Here is a 24,877-nt window from a genome sequence, read left to right as displayed (position 1 = left end):
ACAGCATAACGCCTTCCTGTAAATAATAGATTTCAGCTATCAGTCGTCCTTTTTAAATTTTATTGGCAGATCTAGACTTCAGATAGAAACTAGCCATTCTCAATCCACTATCATTTTTCATCAATTGAGTAGTATTCATGAACTTTGGATGAAGCCCGACCAACAGGCATTACATGCATTGATCAAAAATGATAGTGCATTGAGAATGGCTAGTTTATAGCTGAAATCCAGATCTGCCAATAAAATTTAAAAAGGACGACTGATAGCTGAAATCTATTATTTACAAATCAATATAACAGTCGTTGAGTGTAACAGCCTTCTGAATGGAAGGTAACCTAATAGCGCCTTTGTTATTACGGCCATTTGTAATAAAAACATGCGCTACAAAAGCTGACATGTAGTCCGATTCACATAGTCAGTTGCATTAGTTGACAGTTACAGTACACTGCACAAATACGGATTGGTCTCTTATGAATAATGTTTTATTTACAACGAAAATGGAAGCAAATATTAAAAATGAAATAGAAGAGAGTACGACTGATTGGAATATTTCATCGGACATGTTACATCATTTCTTTGTCGTCTCTGAACAGGGTGCCAGTATAATGAAAACTTCGAAAAATCGCGAAAGACTTCTTTGTGCTGTTCATTGTATCTTGAGGATTACAGGGATTTGATAAAGAGCTTCCAGGAAGAATTGTGTATTTCCTGAAAACCACAAGTGAATCAGGAGACGAAAAAGAGCTACAACCGCTAATTCGTCTTTCGTCTGACAACAAATCTGCAGCGTCGTTGAAAATAACTAAGGTGGATTAAATTACTGTAGTTACAAGTTCTGCTTCAGTATGACACGCAGAAAGGATAGATTTGTAATTAACTAGCCTAACTGATGTATACTGACAGACATGTATTTGTTAACTGGGTGTACAAGGGATTAAAAATCGAGCCCTGACTTTTCTTCCTGAGAAAGTTGTACTTGCTTCCAAACATAAAACTGCTATGTTTCTTTGAATATCTTTCCGTGATGTCAATATGCTAAACACAAATTAAAAGCAGGAAATTCTTAACAGTGTGCGAGATAAGTGTGCTAGTTTTGCAAGTACTACATGCAGTCATTAATGTTATCCTTTTTGTACAATTAGTGTATAAGGTCTTACAGCCAATATAGTTCGTGTCCTCAGAGTCTTTCGCGGTGGCGTCCTTCAATAAAATATTCTCGGTTTACAAGCCATTTTATTTGAAATGACGCAGCTTGTAGACTAAGAAAATTTTATTGAGGTATTATAGTTCGTAGCCAGCAGCCTTGCCGCCATGGAAACACCACTTGCCGTCGATCACTGAAGTTAAGGGCTGTTGGATTTAGGTAGCACTTGGATGGCTCACTGTCTGGGTCTGACGAGTGCCGTTGGAAAGCGGTGCCCTCAGCCCTTGTGAGGCAAACTGAGGTTCTCCTTGATTTAGAAGTAGCGACAACTGCCGCGAGAGCGGTGTGCTGATCACATGCCCCTCCATATCTGCATCCCAGTGACACCTAAAAGCTGAAGATGACACGGTGGCCGGTCGGTACCATTGGACCTTCAAGGCCTGTTCAGATGGTGTTTGTGTTTGTTTTTATTGCAAGTCATATAATATTTTACAAATGTAAAATGCATTTTTTCTGGTACATTATTACGCAGTTCTCTGTCACAAACATATCGTTTCAGGGACTGGAGGAATAACTTAATCTCCACTGCAGATGAAATAGATCTCTATATTTTAATGCTGATTGGAGATGATTATGACACGTTAAATTGGTTTTGCAGACATGAAAAGGATGTACCAGTGATGGCTGCAGTTACATGATGTATATTATGCACCCCTGCAGCAAGTGCACATGTTGGACAGTGCTTTAGATATTAGAGAAGCTGGCATGTAACTATGAAATCAGCACAACCAATTACATCCACACTGCATCAGCGATATACTGCTCATCAGCAGCAACTATAAACTATGTTGAAGTGAAAAAGTGTGAGATGGTACAGCCGCGAATATACAGTATGACTCAGTTGCCTCTGTCTTTGGGTTTTATGCAAGCTGCAACACCTCCAAGCACCACACGCGAGATATCCAATTTCTCTCACTCGCTGCATGCAAACTATTAGTCCTACAGAAAAAAATTAACAGAACCTCTTTGCAGGAAATTTAATGTAGTTACATTTTGTACTGGGATATGTGTCTGCTAGCGGCCATAGTTTTAGAACTATCCGAGAAAAACATACAAACATGATCGTCAAACGCGTTTTACTTGAATAACTCGGAAAATGTGGCCTCAGCGAAAATGTATGACAGCACAAGATTTAACTACATTAAATTTGCTATTTGCTACCAAAAGTTCACGTTCATTCTTTCTTAGGACTGAGAGCAAGAGTTTGCACGTAGCATGTGAGGGAATATGAAAATCCCATGTGTCGTTTCTGAAGGCATTGCAGTTTCCCAAAACCCATAGGTAGCGACAGCTGAATAAGCCTGAATAATACTTTTTGTATGATTTCTACTGGGTTTTAGGAATAGTATTTATTGAAAGAATATGTAATTTCCTGTTACTGAAAAGCAGGATAATTCTTCTGTTCAGAATAAGTCTCTCTTTCTTTGCTTGTACAGACTATCAAATTATTTTCCATGCACTTTATGAAGTTTACTGTGTCATGTAAGAGTTCTTGCAAATGCTACATAGTGTTAAGAAGGAAAGAGAGGAAAGATAAAAAGAAAGAAAGAAAAGAAAAGAAAAAAGAAAGAGAGAGAGAGAGAGAGGCAGGGGGAAAATGAGAGGCAGGGGGAAAATGAGAGGCAGAGAGAAAGAGAGAAATGTTGGGTTTGTGCAGTCCAGTTATGCCCAATAGCATGTTGGTAAATACCAGTCATTCACAGCCTTCACTTTCCAGAGTCTAGACAACAGATATGGTGCAAGAACATGGCCAAGCTTAGTATTATGGCTGGACATGAGAGTAGTGGGGCAACCTTCGTTTCAGAACAGTTTGTTTGTGTGGGTTGCTTACATTCAGGAGCAAACATGTTGTTCTCTTTTGATTTTCCATTGGCAGCGATAAGACGGTTGGAACAGTTTAACGTGGATGACCACCAAATGTAGAGTAATAAATTAATATATGTAGCATTACAAGCCGAGTTGTGACCCCAAAGTTATCAGGAACCGGCTTATAAATTTTTATTAAGTGTCCTTAGCTAAAGAGCATTGTATTACCAGCTGCGGTGATTGCAGTACACAACTACAGAATGGATTGTGTGTTTGATCCTGTGCAGGACTGTGCTTCTCTGTACTCTCTGTCAATCACAACCTTGCGGTGTCACTAACAAACAGTTGCTGTATGGCAACATTCTACTATGTTTTTGAGGTAACAGTGATACATGCAAGGTGACTGCTGTCTTAGATGCTTTCCTGGAAAGGAGTGCCATCTGCCTCTAAACTTTCAAGGATCTGTATTAAAGTACGATAGGAAGTAGATTGAGTGATCAGTCGAGAGCGATAGAGGGGCATGTTGCTGCAGGTCATTTATCATGCATTTAACCATTTTTTCCATCGTTCTCTCGGAGTGCATCAATTGCTTGGTATAACCTACGAGCGACTCATATATAATTACGTGTTCTGTGTGTTGGCTAGATAATTATCTGGAGTCATCCAGCTCATGTGTGATGAAACATGTCCACCGTTGGAAAGCCTGTTTCAGTACTCTCCTCTAGACGAACGAAGATGTATGCGAAATAGGCCATTCCTCTGCCATGTCTGGGATGTAAATTGGATCTTTATAGGTACGAAATGACTGTTATTATACTTTTCATGTTCACTCTATCTAAATGCAAGCAAGTGAATCATTGGGGAGTAGGTTGGTGTATAAGAAAAGCAGATATTTTCGTAGAAAATCAACCAGCACATGGAAATGTCAGTAACATGACCATATACATATGAAAAACTGTGGAAAAATGTGGAAGATGACATAAAATCGGTAAAATTCGAGAAAAACCTGGTATAATCACAAAAAATTGATGTGAGATACAGGAAAATACCATGAAATATGTAAAATCGCGAAAACCTAGTAAAATTACGGAAATTGACTGAGGACATATAAAATTACAGACAAATGCGACGAAAAGAGTACTGAGAGAATCAATAGAATTGTGTGTTTTCGAGGAGGAGAGTAGCCTAATGCTACATATAGACATCTTAATAGTGGAGAAAGGGGGCGTTCTAGAGTCGTGACGTCAATGCGAAATGGCGATATTATCCTGCACTTGAGTAATACAGCCAAACATAGGACCACGACTTCTGTGTGCAAGAGGGAGGTTACCAGAGGCGGTGGTAAATTATGGTAAGACTGTTACATCTCCTCTCGCAAGTGATCGTAATGTTTATTTTCTCCTAAGATGTCACTGTTTATTCGTATGCACTTTCGGCTGTTGACGGTTATTTTGTAGGGCCGTTGTGAACATATCTTAATTCTGAACCGTAATCGGACATGAACTTCGTAAAGAACAGGCGTCATATACCTATGGAAACATATGTGGCGTTTGTGCTAGAAAAAATCAATGTTTTCTTTGGTGTGGAAGGTAGTAGTTTTATCTCTTTACAGTTTGTCACCGTAGTTTATCGTAGAGAAACTTGCATGGAGAATGTATGTCATGCAGAGGGGATATATTTCTTACACTGGAATATTAACAGAGTTGTATTCAGCAAGACTAATAGGTCGTAAGCCGCACCGCTCTAGCGTTATAGTGTGTTTACGTGCAGAGCCATGTAGCCTTAGCGATGCATGTGTTTATGTTCTCTCTTATAAGTGCCTTCTTGCTACTGACCTCAGACACATTAGAACAATACTTTAGAATCGGTGCCGCAGTTTATTTACGTAAAATGCTTCAAACTCCGTCCGGTTAGAGTTCCATCGTGCGTAAAGCCAAATGTTTCTTCTTCTTCTTAACCATCATTTACATTATCAAAACACTTTCGTATTACACCACGCAAATTAGTACGAAAAATCAGCAAATGGGGGGGGGGGGGGGGGAAATCTATAAAATTTTGAAACTTCGGGAAAATACTCGTATGGGATATAGTAATAACAAAAGCCAATTTGTACTAAATTTTAAATTTATACGCAAAAAGGCGCATTTTTCGAACAGAGCTCTTATTACTAAATATATTCCTCGCAAAACTGTACGCGAAAAAGATCTTGTGCATATTTTCGCCTAAGAATGGTATTTGAGGTATAAGAACTGGAATAGAATTCTGTTAACGTAGAAATTTGCAGTTTTTGTTGCTTAGCAAAGTATTTAAACGAGAAACGTTACGTGTATGGAAATATTTCGTAGCCTATATATTTTACTTGAAGTTATTTCGTTTGCGACTAGTATGGTTGAAATCAGGAGTACCTGCCAACAATGGAAACGTCAAGTTCCTTCCCATTCACTCTGCCCTCCCCTACTACTATTGTCGCTGCCGTTTCTTCCTGCCCAATGTCCAGTTCACTTGAGTTAATGTTGTGAACTGTCGAAGTACTCCCAGAGAGTTCTGTTTTCGTGACAGTATTCATCAGTTTGTGGTGTCATGAAGTGCTTCTTCTTAGTCTCATTTCTTTTGTCTGAACTGAGAAAACAATATTGCTGGACGCTACTACCTGTTTTATTGGTGGTAAATCTGTTTCGGAAGGAGAGAGACATCAACAGCGAAGGGCTTGGAAACTTTGATACGCGCCAGCAAGGATCGGAAGGATGGAGCACATAATCTTCTACAGAACGCTGGACTGTTTAAAGTGAATAAGGTACGTCGAAATGGATATATTAAGGAACGTAATATAAGAAAACTACAAAATGTACAACTTTGTTCCCGCCGTTTGCCGATAGGTGGCGACAACGGTAAGTAGCGGTCGAAAGAAACAGGTCGCAGATGTCAGGCAGTTACCTTGGACCTCAGTCAACATAACTTCATCCAAACACTAGTCGACTTGTGTCCGCATCATAAAGTTATTCTTGATTGAAAATGTCAGTTTACGAGCCTAATTCTCCTCATTTGCTGAAGGTGTTGCTGTTCTGTTTAAATATGAAGAAAACAGCCGCCAAGTCTTGTCGAATGTTCTCAAGAACGTATGGTAAGGACGCTGTTAGTGAAAGAACGTGTCGTGACTAGTTTCAACGCTTCAAGAACTGTGATTTTAACGTCGTAGACAGGCATAGTGGTGTAAGAGAGAATATTTTCGAAGATGCAGAATTGGAGACATTGCTGAGTGAAGACTCGCGTCAAACTCAAGAAGAATTGGCACTAATAATGGGAGTGACACAGCAAGCCATTTCAAAACGTCTCAAGGTTATGGGCATGATTCAGAAAGAAGGAACTTGGGTCCTGTGTGAACTGAAACCAAGAGACGTTGAACGGCGTTTGTGTGTTTCTGAAGAGTTGCTTCAGAGGCAAAAACGGAAGGGATTTCTGCATCGCATTGTGACTGGGGACGAAAAGTGGATTCATTACGATAACCTTAAACGCAGAAAGTAATGGGGATACCCCAGCCATGCTTCCACATCAACGGCCAAACAATATCCACGGATCCATGATCATGCTCTGCATTTGGTGGGACCAGCTCGGCATCGTGTACTATGATGTGTTAAAACCAAGTGAAACAATCACAGGTACTCGTTACCGAACGCAATTAATGCGTTTGAGCAGAGCATTAAAAGAAGAATGGCCGCAGTACAGCGAGAGGCAGGATAAAGTAATTTCGCAACACGACAACGCTCGACCCCACGCTGCAAAAGAGGTCAAAACGCACTTGGAAACGTTAACATGGGAAGTCCTACCCCACCGATCGCCTTCTCTAGACATTGCTCCCTCTGACCATCACCTGTTTAGATCAATACTGCATGGCCTGGCTGACCAACACTTCCGGTCTCATGAAGAAGTCACAAATTGGATCGATTCGTGAATCGCTTCAAAAAATGAACAATGTTTTCGAGGTGGGATTCGTACACTGCCCGAAAGATGGGAGAAAGTAGTGGCCAGCGATGGAAAATAGTTTGAATGATACATGTGTGACCAGTTTGTCGGCGGAAGCAAAGTTGTAAACCTTGTAATTAATCAGAATGTTGCGCAAGCAGAGGATAATAGTTCGAGATCCTCTTCCTCTTATCCATTCAACTTCAAAAAAAGTCTGTTTCATATGTGCTGAAAAATGTGACATAGAGGTGGAAACAAAAGAACCACTCCAGTTGGAGTGTTTGAAGTTCGCTCTTTAACTGTGAAACATATGCTGCTTGAGAAAGCAGAGAAACGCGATGATGATTTCGGTAGAAAACTTGCCGAATGCATCAACAGTGTTTTATGTTTAGTAGCTGCAGAAACCCGTTATCATCAAGATTGCTATGCTAAATTAGTGTCAAACGTTTCCTCTGTTCGAAAAAGAGGCCGCCCTCAAAATATCAACTCTGATACCGCTTTTCAAGAATTATGCAAATTTATAGATAGTTCAGAGGAATGTCAATTTTCACTGCTCGATTTGTTGCAGAAAATTAAATGTCTCCCAGAAAGAGAGACAATGACTATTAAACAGACTGAACACTTCGGTGATGGGTTCTTGTTTGCAACAATGACAAGAAGATCCCCCAGTCGTATGTTTTCGTGGCTGTGGCCACAAACTTTTGAATCAGTGGTACGATGAACGAGCTGTTAATTAAAAAGACGAGAGAAAGAGAACAGCAGCAACTATCATCCGTGAAGATATAAGAATGACTCCTTACAGTATTGACGATTATCTAGATACCAATGACTTGACAGAGAATGCTGAAGTTATGGTCCCTGACACTTTACACGAATTTGTGAAGGGTGTGGTTTTGTCAAAAAAGAAAGGTAGTGAACAGTCCCCTTTTAAAAAAATGTACAGCAATATCCCATGCGATTGTGTCAGCTACCAGGCCTTGTTGATTTATCCCTCACTGCAGCTTGGTCTTGCAGTGTACTTCTTTCGTAAAGTGGGGTCAAAAAACATTGACGAGATAGTCCCGAATACAGGTTTCTGCTCTTCATATAGCACTCTGGCTTTATTTGAGGCTTCTGCCGTTCAGTTCTGGAAACCAAATATTTCAAATGATTCGTTCTCACAGTGCGTTTTCGATAATGTTGACTTCAATATTGCAGCAATGACGGGCAAAGATATATCCATGGTATGGGTGTGTGTTTGTTTGGATCTGATGGGCGCCCAACGGTGAGGTCATCAGCGCCCTTACACTTATGAAAACAAACGAATTCGGAGATGAACTAAAAGCGTTTGTACACACATGCACTCGAAATGACCACACAGCCACTCTGTATCACATGCACTAAAACCAGTTATGAGGGAAGAGAGCTAATCAAGGAATTAAAACACAGAGGAAACAAAACACAGAAGAAATAAAAGAAAAGCACAGGGAAATGTGACTGGCTGACCAGTTACAAAGAACTAGGGTGAGGCAGCCACCTCTTGACACATTAAGAATATCTCCCTAAAATCTTGTGAAAAACATTGCACAATACACAAAACTTTAAAACCCTAACCCCACACTCGCCTGATCATTCCATAAAATAGATGGCAGATCCGCCGGCAAATCCGCCGCAGTCCGCTGGTCGGCAAATAAAGTGCAGTCCAATAAAATGTGGCGCACCGTGATATGCACGCCAAAAGCACCGCACATTGGAGGGTCCTCTAGCCGGAGTAAGAAGCCATGTGTCATAGGGCTGTGACCTATGCGAGGACGAATAAGAAGGACATCGTCTCGCCGACGTGGCTGGATGGAAGAACTCCACTGCCGAGTTATGGGCTTGATGACATGGAGCTTGTTATCGGTCACTGCCAACCACTCGTCTTCCCACCTACACATACCTTTTTTGTATCTCAACAGCGAGGTGATAGCAGGCAGGTCGATAGCACACCGAAATACCAGAAGATCACGGCATGTCTCCTTGGCGACTCGATCCGCCCTTTCATTTCCCACAATTCCAACGTGCCCAGCTGAAAGACACCTCCTTCCCCAGTTGTTGTTGTTGCTGTTGTTGTAGGAGGTCATCTTGGATATTCTGGGTTACTGTATCTGCTGGGTACAAGTGCTAGAGAGAGTATAGGGCACCCAGAGAATCTAAGCAGACGAGAAACTTAACACCAGGAGAGCGCCTCATCTGCTTCAGTGCTCGCAAGATCACAGATAATTCTGCATCAAAGACAATAAATTCTGAAGGCAATCTGACCTTGACGACACAATCCGGGAAAACGACAGAGCAACCAACAGAGTTTCCCTGCTTAGACCCATCTGCAAAACGGAAGCAGGAGTGCTATCTTTCCTGTACCACACCAAGTCTAAAATCACTCTGGGTCTCTCCAGTAACCAGGGGGGCAGACAGTTAAAACCCTGGATTTGGGGTCATACTGGCTCCAATTGAGTGACTCCAGCACATGTTGCATGCGGATCCCAAATGGCATCATGGGTCATGGACGGTTGGAAAGCAGCCATTCCAGTGGTGGACGAGCAACAGTATGGTTTGTGGGTGAAGTTGGAGCTGCAAGGAACTTACCAAGTGGAGCTGCCGTTGGATGGTAAGTGGCAGTTCACCACCTCCACACAGATGCTAAGTATGGGACTGGTCTGATACGCACCCGTCCCCAGCAGAATCTACCCATGATGGACAGTGTCAATGATCTGCAAGTAAGAGAGTCTCGCTAACCCATACACTGTGCAACGATAGTCCAGGCGCGAATGCACAAAGGCCTGATAAAACTGAAGGAGACGAGCCCTGTCCATTTCCCAAGTTCTGCAGCTAAGGCACTTGATGATGTTCGGTGCCTTCAGATTTCTGGCTTACAGGTCTCTCAGGTGTGGTAATCACGACAATCGGGAGCCCAGAAACTGCACCATGTCACTAAAATGTAGAATGGCGTCCCCCATATCCAAGGCAGGCAAATTAAAAAGACGATGGCAACGATTAAAATGAACACAGACACACATATGTGCAGAAAACTGGAATCCCATCTTTGCAGCCCACTCCTCTAACCTCCGCACTGTAAGTTGCAACTGATGGCTCGCTGTTGCAACACTGGAGGAGGAACAGAAAATAGCAAAACTGTCTCAAAATAAGGACCACTGTACAGGACTCCTCACTGTAGATGTGATACTGTTGATGGCTGTGACAAAGTTTCAACACTACCATTCTCCTGCTCAAATCGAACAGACAGCGCATTGCCAACTCAGGACATAAAAAACTGCTGAGACAGGAAAGACTGTATGAAGATGGGGAGCTGGCCACGAAAGCTTCATTTATGCAGTCGTGCGAGAACACACTGTCTCCAAGTAGTATCATATGCCTTATTTATATCGAAGAATATGCTGATACAGTGATGCTTATGGAGGTAAGCCTGCTGAACAGCCACCTCTAGGAGGGTCAGATTGTCGACAGTGGACCAAAATCTTCAGAATTCATACTGAGAGCGGCTATGGAATTGGTTCAAATGGCTCTCAGCACTATGGGACTTAACATCTGAGGTCATCAGTCCCCTAGAACTTAGAACTACTTTAACCTAACTAACCTAAGGACATCACACACATCCATGCCCGAGGCAGGATTCGAACCTGTGACTGCAGCTGTTGCACGGTTCCAGCCTGAAGCACCTACAACGCCTCAGCCACGCCAGCCAGTGGCTAAGGAATTGCCTGGTCTCTAACAACCAGGCCAGATGTTGGTTAACAATTTGCTCCATGGTCTTTCCTACGCAGCTCATTAAGGCTGTCACGAATCTCAGTTAGTGCCAATTCTAACTCTCACATGGAGAAAGGGGAGTTGTAGGCCTCAGAACTGTTGGACGTTAAGTGTCACTTTTCTTTCTCCACAGTCGCACAATAGTGACAAAATGCTGGATCCTTGCTTGCACTGGCAGTTGTTCGCGCAAAATGTTCGGCCAGTGTCTGAGCAATGTCTCTGGGTGTTGTTTGGAGGCACCCGTGTTTCAGCACTGTTGCTATCGGTAAATGCATTTACCAGAAATCCTCCGGATGGCTTCCCATATTTTTACAGAAGAAGTGGAACGATTGATGGAGTCCAGGAACGTTTGCCATGACCTTTTCTTACTCTCCCTAATGACGCAACGAACATTGGCCCTCGCGACTTGAAAGGTCCTAAGGTAGGCTGCTGTCGGTCGGCATTTAAAATGTCAAAGAGCTGCACACCTCTCCTGGTTTGCAGAATGCCACTCTCACTCCACCAAGGTACTGGTCACCTCCTAAGATGACTTTGGGATGGAGAGGTCAGCATCACAATGGATCACTCATGTGATGTGGCCCACTAATCCTTGGACACTGTTACAGTGTTCAAACACAACCAGCTGGCGGAAACGTGTCGTTAGCTCTGCTGACTATCCAGTTTGGGGGCTTGACTTCAGGTGGTGATCCATTTAGTAGGTGAAGGCAGATTGGGAAGTGGTCACTGAAATGAAGATCATCAATGACCTCCCACTGAACAGCGTCAGTGACGGCGGGAGAACAGAAAGAGAGGTCAATGGCTGAGAATGACACAGTAACAGTACTTCAAAAGAGGACAAGTGTAGTTAGTCAGTGTCTTTATTAAATCTGTTACATTTACTAGGTGTTCTGGCAAAAAAATCGCAGTCTTTGGTTCCTCTCCCACAATATTTTCTGTGTGTTTCAATTTAAACTATTCGTAAGTGTATTCCTAGGTATTCAGTTGAATTTATGGCCTTCAGATTTGACTGATTTATCATGCGCAACCGACATTTGAGTCCTGGAATAAAAATGAAATTAAAGTTTTCTGCTTGCACCAAATTGCACATGTTTCTGCGCTTCTACATGCCTGTCAACAGCAGTTTTCCCCCCTGAAGAAATATTTCTCTTCCACACTCCACACATCTTACAGTATGTAAAATTAACAACAGTGAAAACATTGTAGCCAACACTAAAATTTGGCTTCACTTACCCACACACTTTTATTATTTTGAGTGTACTTCACTATTTTCACACTTAAGGGAGCACTCATTTCCACATTTAAATTTCCAGAAAACGAACTGTTTCAAACCTTTCCGCACTAACTGTAGTTCTAGAAGTACACCACACACAACAAAAGTGAACTGAGACTAAATAACGAAGAGACTACTGCAGAATTATTTTGACAACATTAAAGGGAAGTAAATTACAGACATCTTATTTTTGACTTAGACTTATGAGTCATTACTCTATACCATCATGAATAGTTTCTCCTCACAAATAAATGTTTATTTCACTTTCACATACCCTACAATACTCTCAAAGTCAGGCAAATGTTTCAAAGAGATAAAAAGAGGTTTTAAATAACATCCATGCAAGGAATAAACTTAGAGCAACCTGATTCAGTACTTGGAGCAGATAAGAGAAAAGTCTCTGGGGTGAGGAATTCACAGAAGGGACTTCCCAAACTTAATTTATATCTTAAGAAATAACCAACATTCACTAAAGTCAAACATTACTTTGAAGTAATAGCACAAATGTAAAAAAAAACACATTTGTTCTTCTATCTGTTTTTTAGCAGCAGAGCAGCGGGTTTTTTTAAAAAGCAGGACAATCTCCTGGTAGCAGCTGCAATGTCTCCAGACCACTAGATACAAGCTTCCAGTGTAATAACCAAAAGGGGAAGGGACCTTTTCTTCTGTGGAGTAGAATGGATTTAAGTTAGTGCAATTTTATATTGCATTTTAATTCCAGTGTGACTATCAACAAAAAATTATAATTTGGAGCTAACGGATGAAGGACGGAAGATTGGGTTCAATATCCCATCAACATCGAGGTCATTAGAGAAGGGCACAAGCTTGGATTGTGTCAAGTATGGGGAAGGAAATTGGTCGTGTCCTTTGAAGGGAACCATCCCAGCATGTACCTGGAGCAATTTAGAGAAATCACAGAAAACATAAAACTGTATAGTAAGAGTCGTCCTCCACACAAACCGCATGCGCAATAGGATATGATCTGACCTTTATCAAAGTCAGAAGCGTGATAGTATGCATTTCTACTCCTTACATGAGACATCACAACAACGTTTCATCAGGCAACGCTGGTCAACTGCTGTTTGTGCTTGGGAAATCGGTTGGAAACTTTCCTCATGTCTGCATGTTGTAGGTGTCACCACCGGCGGCAACCTTGTGTGAATGCTCTGAAAAACTAATTATTTGCATATCACAGCATCTTCTTCCTTTTGGTTAAATTTCGCATCTGTAGCACGTCATCCTCATGGTGTAGTGTAATATTTCTTCAGAAGCTCTGTCTGCATCTGTGCAATTGTTGTGTAATGCACTGTAGTTTCTGAGGATAGAATGTTAACCTCCTGGGAAATTTGTTTCCTACAGTGCATGACTAATCTCAGATCAACTTCAGATAGTTGGCAGAAATAGCTATTACAGTTCCAATGCATCAATGTCATAATTCGAATTTCAACTGTGGATTGGTTATACTAACAGAGGAGAGAAGAAGTTAGATATATTGGGATTAAGCGAAACAAAGTGGAAGGGAAAAGGTGAGAAGAATTTGAGAGGAGAAGGAAAACTGTACTGGAGTGGGAGTAACAGGTCTGGAAGAAATGGTGTGGCAGTGGTGGTGAATAAGAATGTACAAAGCCGTATTGAAAATGTGAGGTATAAATCAGACAGTATCATAATTTTAAACATGAGATTCCAAAAAGAAACACTAAAAGTAATCCAGATTTATGCACCTCAAGTGGTATGTAGCGAAGAAGAGAAGATGGACTTTGAAAATGTGTTAGAAAACCATATAGAGAGTGCTAATATAGTGATGGGAGATTTTAATGCACAGGTAGGCAAAGACAGAAAGGGATTTGAGCAAGTATTGGGAGGCAGAAATGAAAAATGGGAAAGACTCCTGGATTTGTGCCAGAGGAATGGAATGAAAATAGCAAACAGCTGGTTTATGAAGCGAGAAAGTCCTGTTATCACCAGATACAGCTGGGATGGAAGAACCAAGAGTGTAATTGATTATATTCTGGTAGACAGGGAATGGGGAGAGAAAGTAACAAATGTGAAGGTAATTACAAGTGTGAGTGCAGATGGAGACCATAGATTACTGGTGGGACAATGGAAAATGAATCAGTGTGTGAAAAATAGAAAACAGATAAAAGTGATGAGGATACAGGATTGGAAACTGAAGGAGAGTGAATGTGCTGAGAAGTAGAGAGAATTAATCACACAAAAATTTCCAAAAGAAGTTTTCTGCGATGTAGAAAAAGAATGGAGTTTATTCAAAGACACTTTAGTCGAAGCAGCACAAAAAGTATTTGGCAGAACATCTGCAAAGGAAAAAATAAGACAGACAAGTTGGTGGGATGATACCACAATCCAAGCAGTTAGAAGAAAAAATGGAGCATGGAGAAAGTGGTGGAAAACTAAAAATGACTAAGACCATAAAAGATATATAGAGGAAAAGAAGAAGCGCAAAGAAATAGTGGAAACAGCAAAGAAAAAGGCATGGGAAGAGCTTACAAAAAAAACTGGAAGAAGATGTGAAGAGCAATAAGAAAATGTTCTATAAAATGATGAAAAATAAAAGGAAGGCTTCTGAGGTACCAGTAAAAATGGAAACAGAGGACGGTACCATTATTGAAGATCCAGGGAATATAAAAGACCTCTGGAAAGAACATTTTAAGAAGCTGTTAAATGCTGAGGAGCATGTACATGAGGAAACAAATAATGGAGAAATTGAGAGAAGTTGGGAAGCAGAATTAGGACAAATTACACGGGAAGAAATGGATAAAGCTGTGAAGAAGATTAATGGGGGGAAGCTCCAGGACCTGATATCAGTGGACATGATAAGAGCAGCAGGTCCAATGGGAATGCAGTGGCTGTATAGAGTACTATCAAGAGTGTGGAGAAATGCTACAATACCTGACGACTGGAGAACAGAAGACATTGTTCCCATTTTCAAGAAAGGCAATAAAAGACTTTGTAAAAACTACAGAGGAATAACCCTTATGAGTCATACAGCCAAGATTTCTGAAAAAAATTTTACTAAATCGAATAAGTGAAAAGATAGAAAAGGGGCTGAGTGAAGAACAGCATGGGTTTAGGAAAGGAAGAAGCACGATCGACCTGATATTTTCTATCCGCCAACTGATGGAAAAAAGTTGAGAATATAACAAAAGGGTGATAATGGTTTTTATAAACATAGAAAAGGCATATGACTCAGTTGACAGGGAAAGACTCTGGGAAGAAATGAAGAAGATAGACATAGAAGATGGATACATTAATGTTATAAAGACAATGTACAGAGGACACAATTGTAGAATTAGAACACCATTGGGGAACTCTGAATACTTAGAAATAAGACAAGGAATTAAGCAAGGAAGTATTCTACCTCCTACACTTTTTAATGTTGTGATGGAGGGAATGAATAGGGCAGTTAAAGATATAGTAAAAGAAAAAGACAAAAAGATGATTTTTGCAGGTGATATGGTAATATGGGGTGATAAAGAGGTAGATGTACAGTTACAGCTTGATGTATGGAAGGAAATAATGAAAAGGTATGGATTGAAAATAAATAAAGATAAGAGGGAAGGAATGGTATTTGGAAGAGAGAAAGGGATCAACGGAAATATTACCCTGAATGGAGAACCCCTCAAAGTGGTACAAAGTTTCACTTATTTAGGAAGTGCAATATCTAAGGATGGAAGAATAACTAACGAAATTAATAGAGGTTACAGAAGGGAGCCAATTTCTACCAAACAATAAAACACATAATTTGGAATAATGAAGATTCAAAAAGAGCAAAACTCCTTATGTATAAGAATTATTACATCCCTATTGTGGAGAATCGTAGACAATGACAGAAAGGGACTGGAGCAGACCGCAAGCAGGGGAAATGAAATTTCTCAGAGCAGTTAGGGGAAAAACAAGAATGGACAGAATAAGGAATGTAGAGATTAGAAAGGACCTTAAACAAGAAAGTATGAGAGAAGAAATTGAAAGAGAGATTAAGATTGTATGGGCATGTTAAAAGGATGCATGGGCAGAGACTCCCCAAAATTATGGAAGAACTGATGATGGATGGGAAAAGACCTAGAAGGCACCCAAAGACACGGTGGAAAATAGGAGTGAGAATATCTTTAGAAAGGAGATGTGTGACCTGGCAGCAAGTGGAGGAAGAAAAGTGGTGAGAGGACCGAGCCAAATGGAGAGAACTTATCAACACCCAGACCCGGCAGTAGCTGGAGCAGGATTCGGCAGCAAGTGGAGGAAGAAAAGTGGTGAGAGGACCGAGCCAAATGGAGAGAACTCATCAACACCCAGACCCGGCAGTAGCTGGAGCAGGATTCGGATATAGATAGATAGATTGGTTATACTGTTCCTGCATTGTGTGGGTAGGTGGTTCATTGTCACAGTTCACATTCTCAGTTGTTTAGGTCAGGTTGTAGCAGAAGCAGTCTAGTTTTATGCTTTTTTTCCTTACTCTCTTTCGACGTGGTTATGGATTTGGTTGAGGCAGTCTACGTTTCCCCCAGAGAACAACACATCAGTGTGCACACTGTTACTTGCAGCCCCTTTAACCACAAACTTACTTCATCAAGAGTCAACTATCAGATTCACTGGGGAAGACATGGACATCTATTTCACTATCTGTTGAGTAATTTAGGTCATCAATCATGGCTGTATTTGAGACTTCCTTTTTCTAGGTGTTTGCTTCGTGAGGTACTCAGAAGATTAGCTGCATTTGAGTCCAGTGTTCGCTCATTGAAAGGACTTGCCTGAACAGCACTTGATGTTTTCATTGTAACTATTTTCAGTTTTGCCTTGATGGATGTATTGTTGATGGGGGTAATTCCACAACTACATCAATACATGCAGGTCAATTTTAGGTAAGCCAAATGATCAACTGATTTATTGGAAGAATTCTATCAAAATATCTTATCTATAAAGTAAACTATGTACAGAACACTCGCGCAACCAATTCTCAAGTACTGCTGGGGTGTCTGGATCCCCACTATGTCAGATTAAAAGGACAACAACGAAGCTATTCAGAGGCATGCTGCTACATTCGTTAAATGTAGATGCAAGAGTACATGTTGGTGCTGGTGTTTGTGGTATCCATCTGTGTGCCCTCATCAGCCTTTGGAGGTAAATGATTAGTTTTTGTGTGTATCTTCTTTGCCTCTTGATATGTTATACACTGAGTTAAGTAATTTCTTGTTTTTTCCGTTACAAAACTGGGCATTCCCTGTTCCACACTAGGTGTGCTTGACAACAGTGGATGGAGGAGGGTTGAACTGTGTGTGTAAATTATTATTATTATTATAGACTCAACTATGTGGTTATAATCTATGCTCTCATATATCCCAAGATGTAGGTACTAGCTTTTTCCTCCTCTCTGCTTTCATAGTAATAAAACAATATTAAACATTTTGTAAAAGGAACATGAAATGGTAATTGGTATACCTAAATTCGACTGTCAAACATAAAATTAAGATCATTGGTCAAGTGTTAAAAGTATTCACCTAGTATATGTAGTTACTCACTTATGTTGAGTGACAGATAGGTGAGAAGCCACCACTGCTCCCCAAGCCAAAAGGTAACAGTCTCATTTTTTTAATATTGTCATAATATCCACTCCTTCACTGGAAATCTACCACATGGATTATTATAGCTTTTCTATTTCATAGTTTCTTGATAGATTTAATTGTCCCCAAGATTCCTTCGCAGGCTGTTGTGTATGTAGAACGGGCATTATTATCCAAGTGTACTTCCATATCTATTAATGACAAGTACAGAGAGATATATATATATATATATATATATATAATATATATATATATATATATATATATATATATATATATATATATATATATATATATATATATATATATATATATCAGCAATAACACTTCTCCCAGGAGGAAACAAAATTTTCTTAGCATTGTAGTAAGCCTGTTTTTCATTTTCGTAATTGGATAAATTTATGATTTCAGGTGATGTTCACCCCCTTAATACTGTCAGTAGAAACAATTCTTTCATACAACTACACACTTGTCTACGTTTACATAGCCACTCCACTGCTGAAGATTGTTTCATCCAACTGACTACTACAACAGCACATTACATGGAAGTAAAAGTTAACAAGGAATTTGAACAGAAATTCATTCCAGTTCTCTACATATATGATGAATTCACAAATTAAACTGTACCAGGCTAGTAGTTGGTTTCTGGAAGTGCAGGTTCCAGTACAGCCAATTAAAACAAAACTGAAAAATGCCTAACTCTCAGAACCACATGTACTTTCTTCACAGCAAAAACAGAAGGAAAAGGTGCAGTTCTTCTACAAGGAAATGTAGCTAGTAATTCCATGAAAAGAGGTTTGAAAATAATTTCTTATTGGGAGTAGGGCAGGATGAGAGAGAAAACGATCTTCTGTCACTTAAAATCATTACATTTAGAAAACTTGTGAATTATGTATTTCTCATCTACAGTGGAACACCAATTTTACGTTCTCTGACTTTAGGTTTATCGCGATTCTGGAAGTTAATTTTGTAGCCCCTGTGAAAAAGCCATAAGGTCAATAGTAAAAATTTCCCAATTTTAGATTTCTTCCTAGTAAGGTGTACCTCAATTCTTAGTTCTTACCCAGTGTCTTTCTCTACTTCATCCTGTTTTCTTCCTATTGACATGTGATGTGACTGAAAAAGTTGCAAGTGGTTCAAAACACAGATGGTTCACACCATGGGTGGTGGCGGAATTAAGGGAATATTTTGAACCATTGTGAAGAGAGGATATGTGAGGGAAGAAACGCTGACTTAATCCACAATCGGTGTTGCCAGCACAACTCGCAACATTTAGCTTCACTGTGCAGTTGTGATACCACTACTGCAGGATTGCATAGGTAATGGAAAAATAAGACAGTTGGCGCAAAGTGTTCTGGACCGAGCCAATACATGACTAAGGGGCCCAGCCACCATCTTTTTTTGTTCCACTTGTAACTAAAGTCTCATTTTTTGTATGTATTTTCAATGTACTGTATTCAGCAACGATATCAAATCCTCAACCTTTTAACTTCAAACACTGAGTCTCTAAGAACACACTCAGTCATAATTGAGGAAACATTGTTCATTTCTGGCTAGTGAACTCGGATTGGCTGGCAACTTGTTAAGTCACCCAATAACCAGTGCAGCCATCACACCACACTAACGCACATACAAGGGTGAAAGCATTTTGTGAACTGCTGAAAATATACTTTTCATGCAGATGATATATTACGACAGAGATGTCACACAGAAACAGATAGCAAATTATAAAGACTTTTGTGATCAAGTCTGACATGATACAGTTGCAACAACTACATACACTACTATGTATATACTTTGCATCACACACACTAGATCATAAAGATTGGCAGCAGTGATAGACATCATGGAGCAACACTGTAGCACCAGAGTTTTCTTTCAAATTAACATTTTACACAATGTATAGAAATCCACAGAGCCGACTTCCAGTACACACATGTCAATTGGTGAAAAACTTTCTCATCTAGCCTAAAATAACACTTCAACTGTGGTGAGCATATGAAGTGCACATCCTAAGAAAAGCATTAAACAAATAACAGCAATGGTGATAAAGTATGGAATTAAGCAGATGTCTGCATTTATGCGTATGGTTTAACCATTTAGCTGCTGTGATGTTTTTGGTTTAGTTCAACAAGTTCATCAATTTTTGCTTTTTCTAGGTGAGCACAAAGAATAATCTCTCAAAAATGCATGTTTTGAACGTATAATTTGTAGTTGGAGCATTTCGGAAAACAGCTCAATTACCTTGTACCCAAATACCAATTTCAATTTTTAACGAGTTTTTATTTGCTGTTACACATCTGGAGTTTTTAAGAACTGATGAAATGCATTGCCACACATTAGTGTATAACACTGTATTGTACATTTAGTTTCCTTCACTTGGATTTTATACAAAGTATTGGAGAGGATTGCAATTATTTCCTGGAAATGGAAAAAAGAACACATTGACACCGGTGTGTCAGACCCACCATACTTGCTCTGGACACTGCAAGAGGGCTGTACAAGCAATGATCACACGCACGGCACAGCGGACACACCAGGAACTGCGGTGTTGGCCGTCCAATGGAGCTAGCTGCGCAGCATTTGTGCACCGCCACCGTCAGTGTCAGCCAGTTTGCCGTGGTATACGCAGCTCCATCGCAGTCTTTAACACTGGTAGCATGCCCCGACAGCGTGGATGTGAACCGTATGTGCAGTTGACGGACTTTGAGCGAGAGCGTACAGTGGGCATGCGGGACGCCGGGTGGACGTACCGCCGAATTGCTCAACACGTGGGGCGTGAGGTCTCCACAGTACATCGATGTTGTCGCCAGTGGTCGGCGGAAGGTGCACGTGCCCGTCGACCTGGGACCGGACCGCAGCGACGCACGGATGCACGCGAAGACCGTAGGATCCTACGCAGTGCCGTAGGGGACCGCACCGCCACTTCCCAGCAAATTAGGGACACTGTTGCTCCTGGGGTATTGGCGAGGACCATTCACAACCGTCTCCATGAAGCTGGGCTACGGTCCCGCACACCGTTAGGCCGTCTTCCGCTCACGTCCCAACATCGTGCAGCCCGCCTCCAGTGGTGTCGCAACAGGCGTGAATGGAGGGACGAATGGAGACATTTCGTCTTCAGCAATGAGAGTCGCTTCTGCCTTGGTGCCACTGATGGCCGTATGCGTGTTTGGCGCCGTGCAGGTGAGCGCCACAATCAGGACTGCATATGACCGAGGCACACAGGGCCAACACCCGGCATCATGGTGTGGGGAGCGATCTCCTACACTGGCCGTACACCTCTGGTGATCGTCGAGGGGACACTGAATAGTGCAAGCCAAATCCAAACCGTCATCGAACCCATTGTTCTACCATTCCTAGACCGGCAAGGGAACTTGCTGTTCCAACAGGACAATGCACGTCCGCATGTATCCCGTGCCACCCAACGTGCTCTAGAAGGTGTATGTCAACTACCCTGGCCAGCAAAATCTCCGGATCTGTCCCCCATTGAGCATGTTTGGGACTGGATGAAGCGTCATCTCACGCAGTCTACACGTCCAGCACGAACGCTGGTCCAACTGAGGTGCCAGGTGGAAATGGCATGGCAAGCCATTCCACAGGACTACATCCAGCATCTCTACGATCGTCTCCACGGGACAATAGCAGCCTGCATTGATGCGAAAGGTGGATATACACTGTGCTAGTGCCGACATTGTGCATGCTCTGTTGCCTGTGTCTATGTGCCTGTGGTTCTGTCAGTGTGATCATGTGATGTATCTGACCCCAGGAATGTGTCAATAAAGTTTCCACTACCTGGGACAATGAATTCACGGTGTTCTTATTTCAATTTTCAGGAGTGTATATGGCAATTACATGTGTTTTGCTCATATTGTATGTGATTTTCACATTTCCCTCAATTTTCCTTTTTTTTTACATCTGGACCACATGAAAACATAAAATGGGGTTTCACTGTGTGTATAATATGGGTATCTTGCTTGCTAAGCACAAGTCAAGGGGTTTTCGTCAAACTCCAAAGAAACACCAATTTATGTTCAGATATGTGGAACTGACAATTTCAATTTGTTGACCTAAAGTCAGTTTCATTACTGCCTTTCCTCATTCTCTTGATAGTACTAAAAACTGACAGCTATAAATCTGCACACATTTTTTCTGAATTGCTGGAAGAGGAAAGGATGGGGGAAAAACAATACCTCAAAATAAAATGTTCAGTTTAACATAAGAATTTTATTTCAAATTTTGTCATTTATGTTCAGCTGTGTTCATAGCACCAGAGTTGGAGTCTATAATAATGGTTTGAACTGTGTTGTACAATACTTCTATGCAATACAAATTTTTTTTTTTTTGTACAAATGTATCTCATGATTCATATCACTTAATGGTGTTCAAGAGACTGTCTTTGTAAATATAAACTCAACATTTATAAACGTCTAAATCTCTTTCATAACATATAGTGTGGAAAAAGGAAGTGGTTTGTGGAAAAATGACTACAATCCGTTTAGTGGTACCATTTTGCACCACAATTTAATACATCAGTATTGTGGAGGGTATGGTTCCCAGTCACACTTTTAAGAATTCATTCCACAAGTGTAAATAACTATTGTATTACTACTAATAACAATAATAAACAGAACAACAACAATAACTATGCAACAGACTTGCATGCCAAAGGAACATGACAGAGGTGCTCAAACCTCATTCCTCGCATACCAGATAGTTTGGAATACACACACACAAAACAAACAAACATACGTACATTCGCAATAAAGAAAAATAGGTCAAGGATGGTAAATAAGGATTGAGTTTAGACTATAACACATGTCATACATTCTTATTTCACTTACTCATCTGGTACATGATATCTCTGTATATGAAGACCCGAGATGTATGACAAACCATGTTCCACTTTTCCACAATATATACATGTGTATATACATATGTATATTGTATATATATATAAACCTCCTTCACCCATATTACAATGCTAAGGCAGTTTCGTTTGTAAACAGCAAAAAGAATGAGGAGGGACATAAAATAAAAGTATATAAATTCCCACATTTCAAACAAAATGTCTATTAAGAAAAGCACTCACACAAAGTTGAGAAGAGGCTGCAATCAAGGCACCTTGTTGTATGTTTCATGCCTGCTTCCACAAGAAAATATATATTTCTATCATTTAAAAAAAATGCTTTGGCAGTCTGAGGTCTGCCCTGGGCATGCTGAGGTATCCAAAAGTGATATAATCAGCACTAATAATCACAGTTGTGTAATAAAAATCCAGCTTTCCTGTCCCATCTCCCACTAAAACCGATCCTTTTATTTCGAACACTAAAACCGAAATCCAAACCAACAGGGACCCCAATAAGAGTCCTGTGGCCAAAGTACGCCAAGCATGCCTCTGCAGAGCAATACATCTGAACTTTCGTATCAACTTTTATTGGTGTTATTTAATAGGGAGGATGGGGGAAGACCTTTGAAACAACATCCAATCTGCAATACCAATTGTCGGAGTCCAGAGACGCAGGCCTAGGTCGTTAATGCAGCAGTCAGTGAAGGACAAGGGAGCCAACATACAGAACCGACATTTCCCACACTTGGTTACACAAAATCACAAGGGACATCTCCCAATTAGTTTTAAAACTGTGCCATCTTCCAAGTCGATGAATATATAAATTGATCATTTTCATAATACAGCTGTCTATGTGTGTTATATTAAAATGCAGTATACTTACCAGCAAAATGTATTAAAATTTTAATTTAACTTGGAAGTGGTGGTTTTCAAGTGCTTTTATCACAATTACTCGATTCTTTTAGGTTAATGTGTAAATAATTAAACAACCCTCATAGTCACCCCAAAAAGGAATATATATGTGAGTATATTTGGAGGTACCACGAAAGCAGTGGGTACTAGCGTCTCGCTCCCCAGGCTCCTGCAGGAGCTACACTTTGCGGGATGTCACCACCTCCACCAAAAGATGGGAACTCTGAAGTACTAGCAGTATCTGGGGCTCTCTGTTCCCACGGTGCTCCTTTGACCACAAAACCCGGATTGCTACCTCCCTGAGATGAGCTCCCTTCAGCATCGTGTCCAAAAGTTGAACGGTTGTCAGGACGCTCATTTTCAGCTACATCCTGCAACTGATCACAAACAAGTCAACATTAAAACAAGAAGAAGAACTAATATAAACAGGAAATGTAGTAACTCCTCTTTTCACAAAATACAATATATACTCTTTCTCATACACATAAACTTATGACATAGAAGTTATTAACTGAAAAGGAATATGTTGGCGATTGTGTTCAGAAAAACTATGCAACAGTTTTTCTCAGTAGATACATTTCAGCACCAAACTTTAAGAAAAATGTTAATCTGATATCAGACAGCAGATTTCCAAAGGAAAAGCAATCATAACTAGTTCTCTCCGACTGCCTTTTTTATACTGTATATTCATTTAGAAGTAACTACAGACTCAATTCTACCCGCTGTGTATCACGTTCTGTTCAACTGCAACATCTCACTGACCTTTTTCTTAAATATATCCTTGAGAACAAACCATACGAGATAGACCATTTCCCGCTGCAGGAGTGTAGCTACAAGACTCCTCTATTTACTGCAATGGTTTATTGATACTTCGTTTAATAGTTGATCTGGTCCTGATACTATAGCAATAAAATGTACACTAAGAGTGCAGCTTCATGTCCTCCCATTACCACTAATATATATTTGTGCTAGAGCTCTGATACTCTCAATGGCATTTGTTATTAAGTGCCAGTGTGAAGAAAATCTGCAGACAAATTTTCTAATGTTCATCAGAATCAATTTGGCAAGTTAAAATTGTGTGACAGCTCCACATATTTCAAGGTAATTTCACTGTCAACTGCACACCCCACACATCCTTCACTGACTAACTTTAAAAAAAAAAAGTAGTCATACATTTTACAGCATACCATACTAATCTGACATGCAAAGCTCTCATCACAAATATTCATCACAGTGCATACTCCACCACAGTGCATGAGGAAGACATATCAGTTGATCAAACTTGTCTGTTGAGTGTTCTGTTGAAAGAAACTCTAGTCATCACTGGAGTATTACACAGTCCAAGAGCAGGGTAACAAGTTCTCAACAGAACGGTGAAGATTAAAAACTCATTTATTTGTCAAAATTATCTGTTTTTGATCCATCCACTTACAAAGGGAGGGTATATATGTGGGCCACCAATTCTGATCAAGTTTTATAAGAACGCTCTATACTGAAAGAGACATGCTTGTTTTGAATTTCTG

At 40.5% G+C, this 24,877-nt stretch overlaps 1 protein-coding gene across 3 annotated transcripts in view; it reads right to left on the bottom strand.

Moving 5' to 3' along the window:
- Positions 1-21,800: 21,800 nt before the first annotated feature.
- LOC126355052 (vigilin) overlaps positions 21,801-24,877 on the bottom strand; it is a 171,106-nt gene continuing 168,029 nt past the window's right edge. For all 3 annotated transcript variants that reach the window (XM_050005206.1, XM_050005207.1, XM_050005205.1), the window contains exon 22: positions 21,801-23,731. In XM_050005206.1, coding sequence (XP_049861163.1) covers positions 23,501-23,731 — 231 coding nt within the window. In that variant the 3' untranslated portion in view covers positions 21,801-23,500. The remainder of the gene's footprint in view (positions 23,732-24,877) is intronic.

This window comes from Schistocerca gregaria, chromosome 3 (assembly GCF_023897955.1).
Source record: "Schistocerca gregaria isolate iqSchGreg1 chromosome 3, iqSchGreg1.2, whole genome shotgun sequence".
Lineage (NCBI taxonomy): Eukaryota > Metazoa > Arthropoda > Insecta > Orthoptera > Acrididae > Schistocerca > Schistocerca gregaria.
The sequence above is the reverse complement of the archived record's forward strand: the minus strand, read 5'-3'. Positions and strand labels throughout refer to the sequence as shown.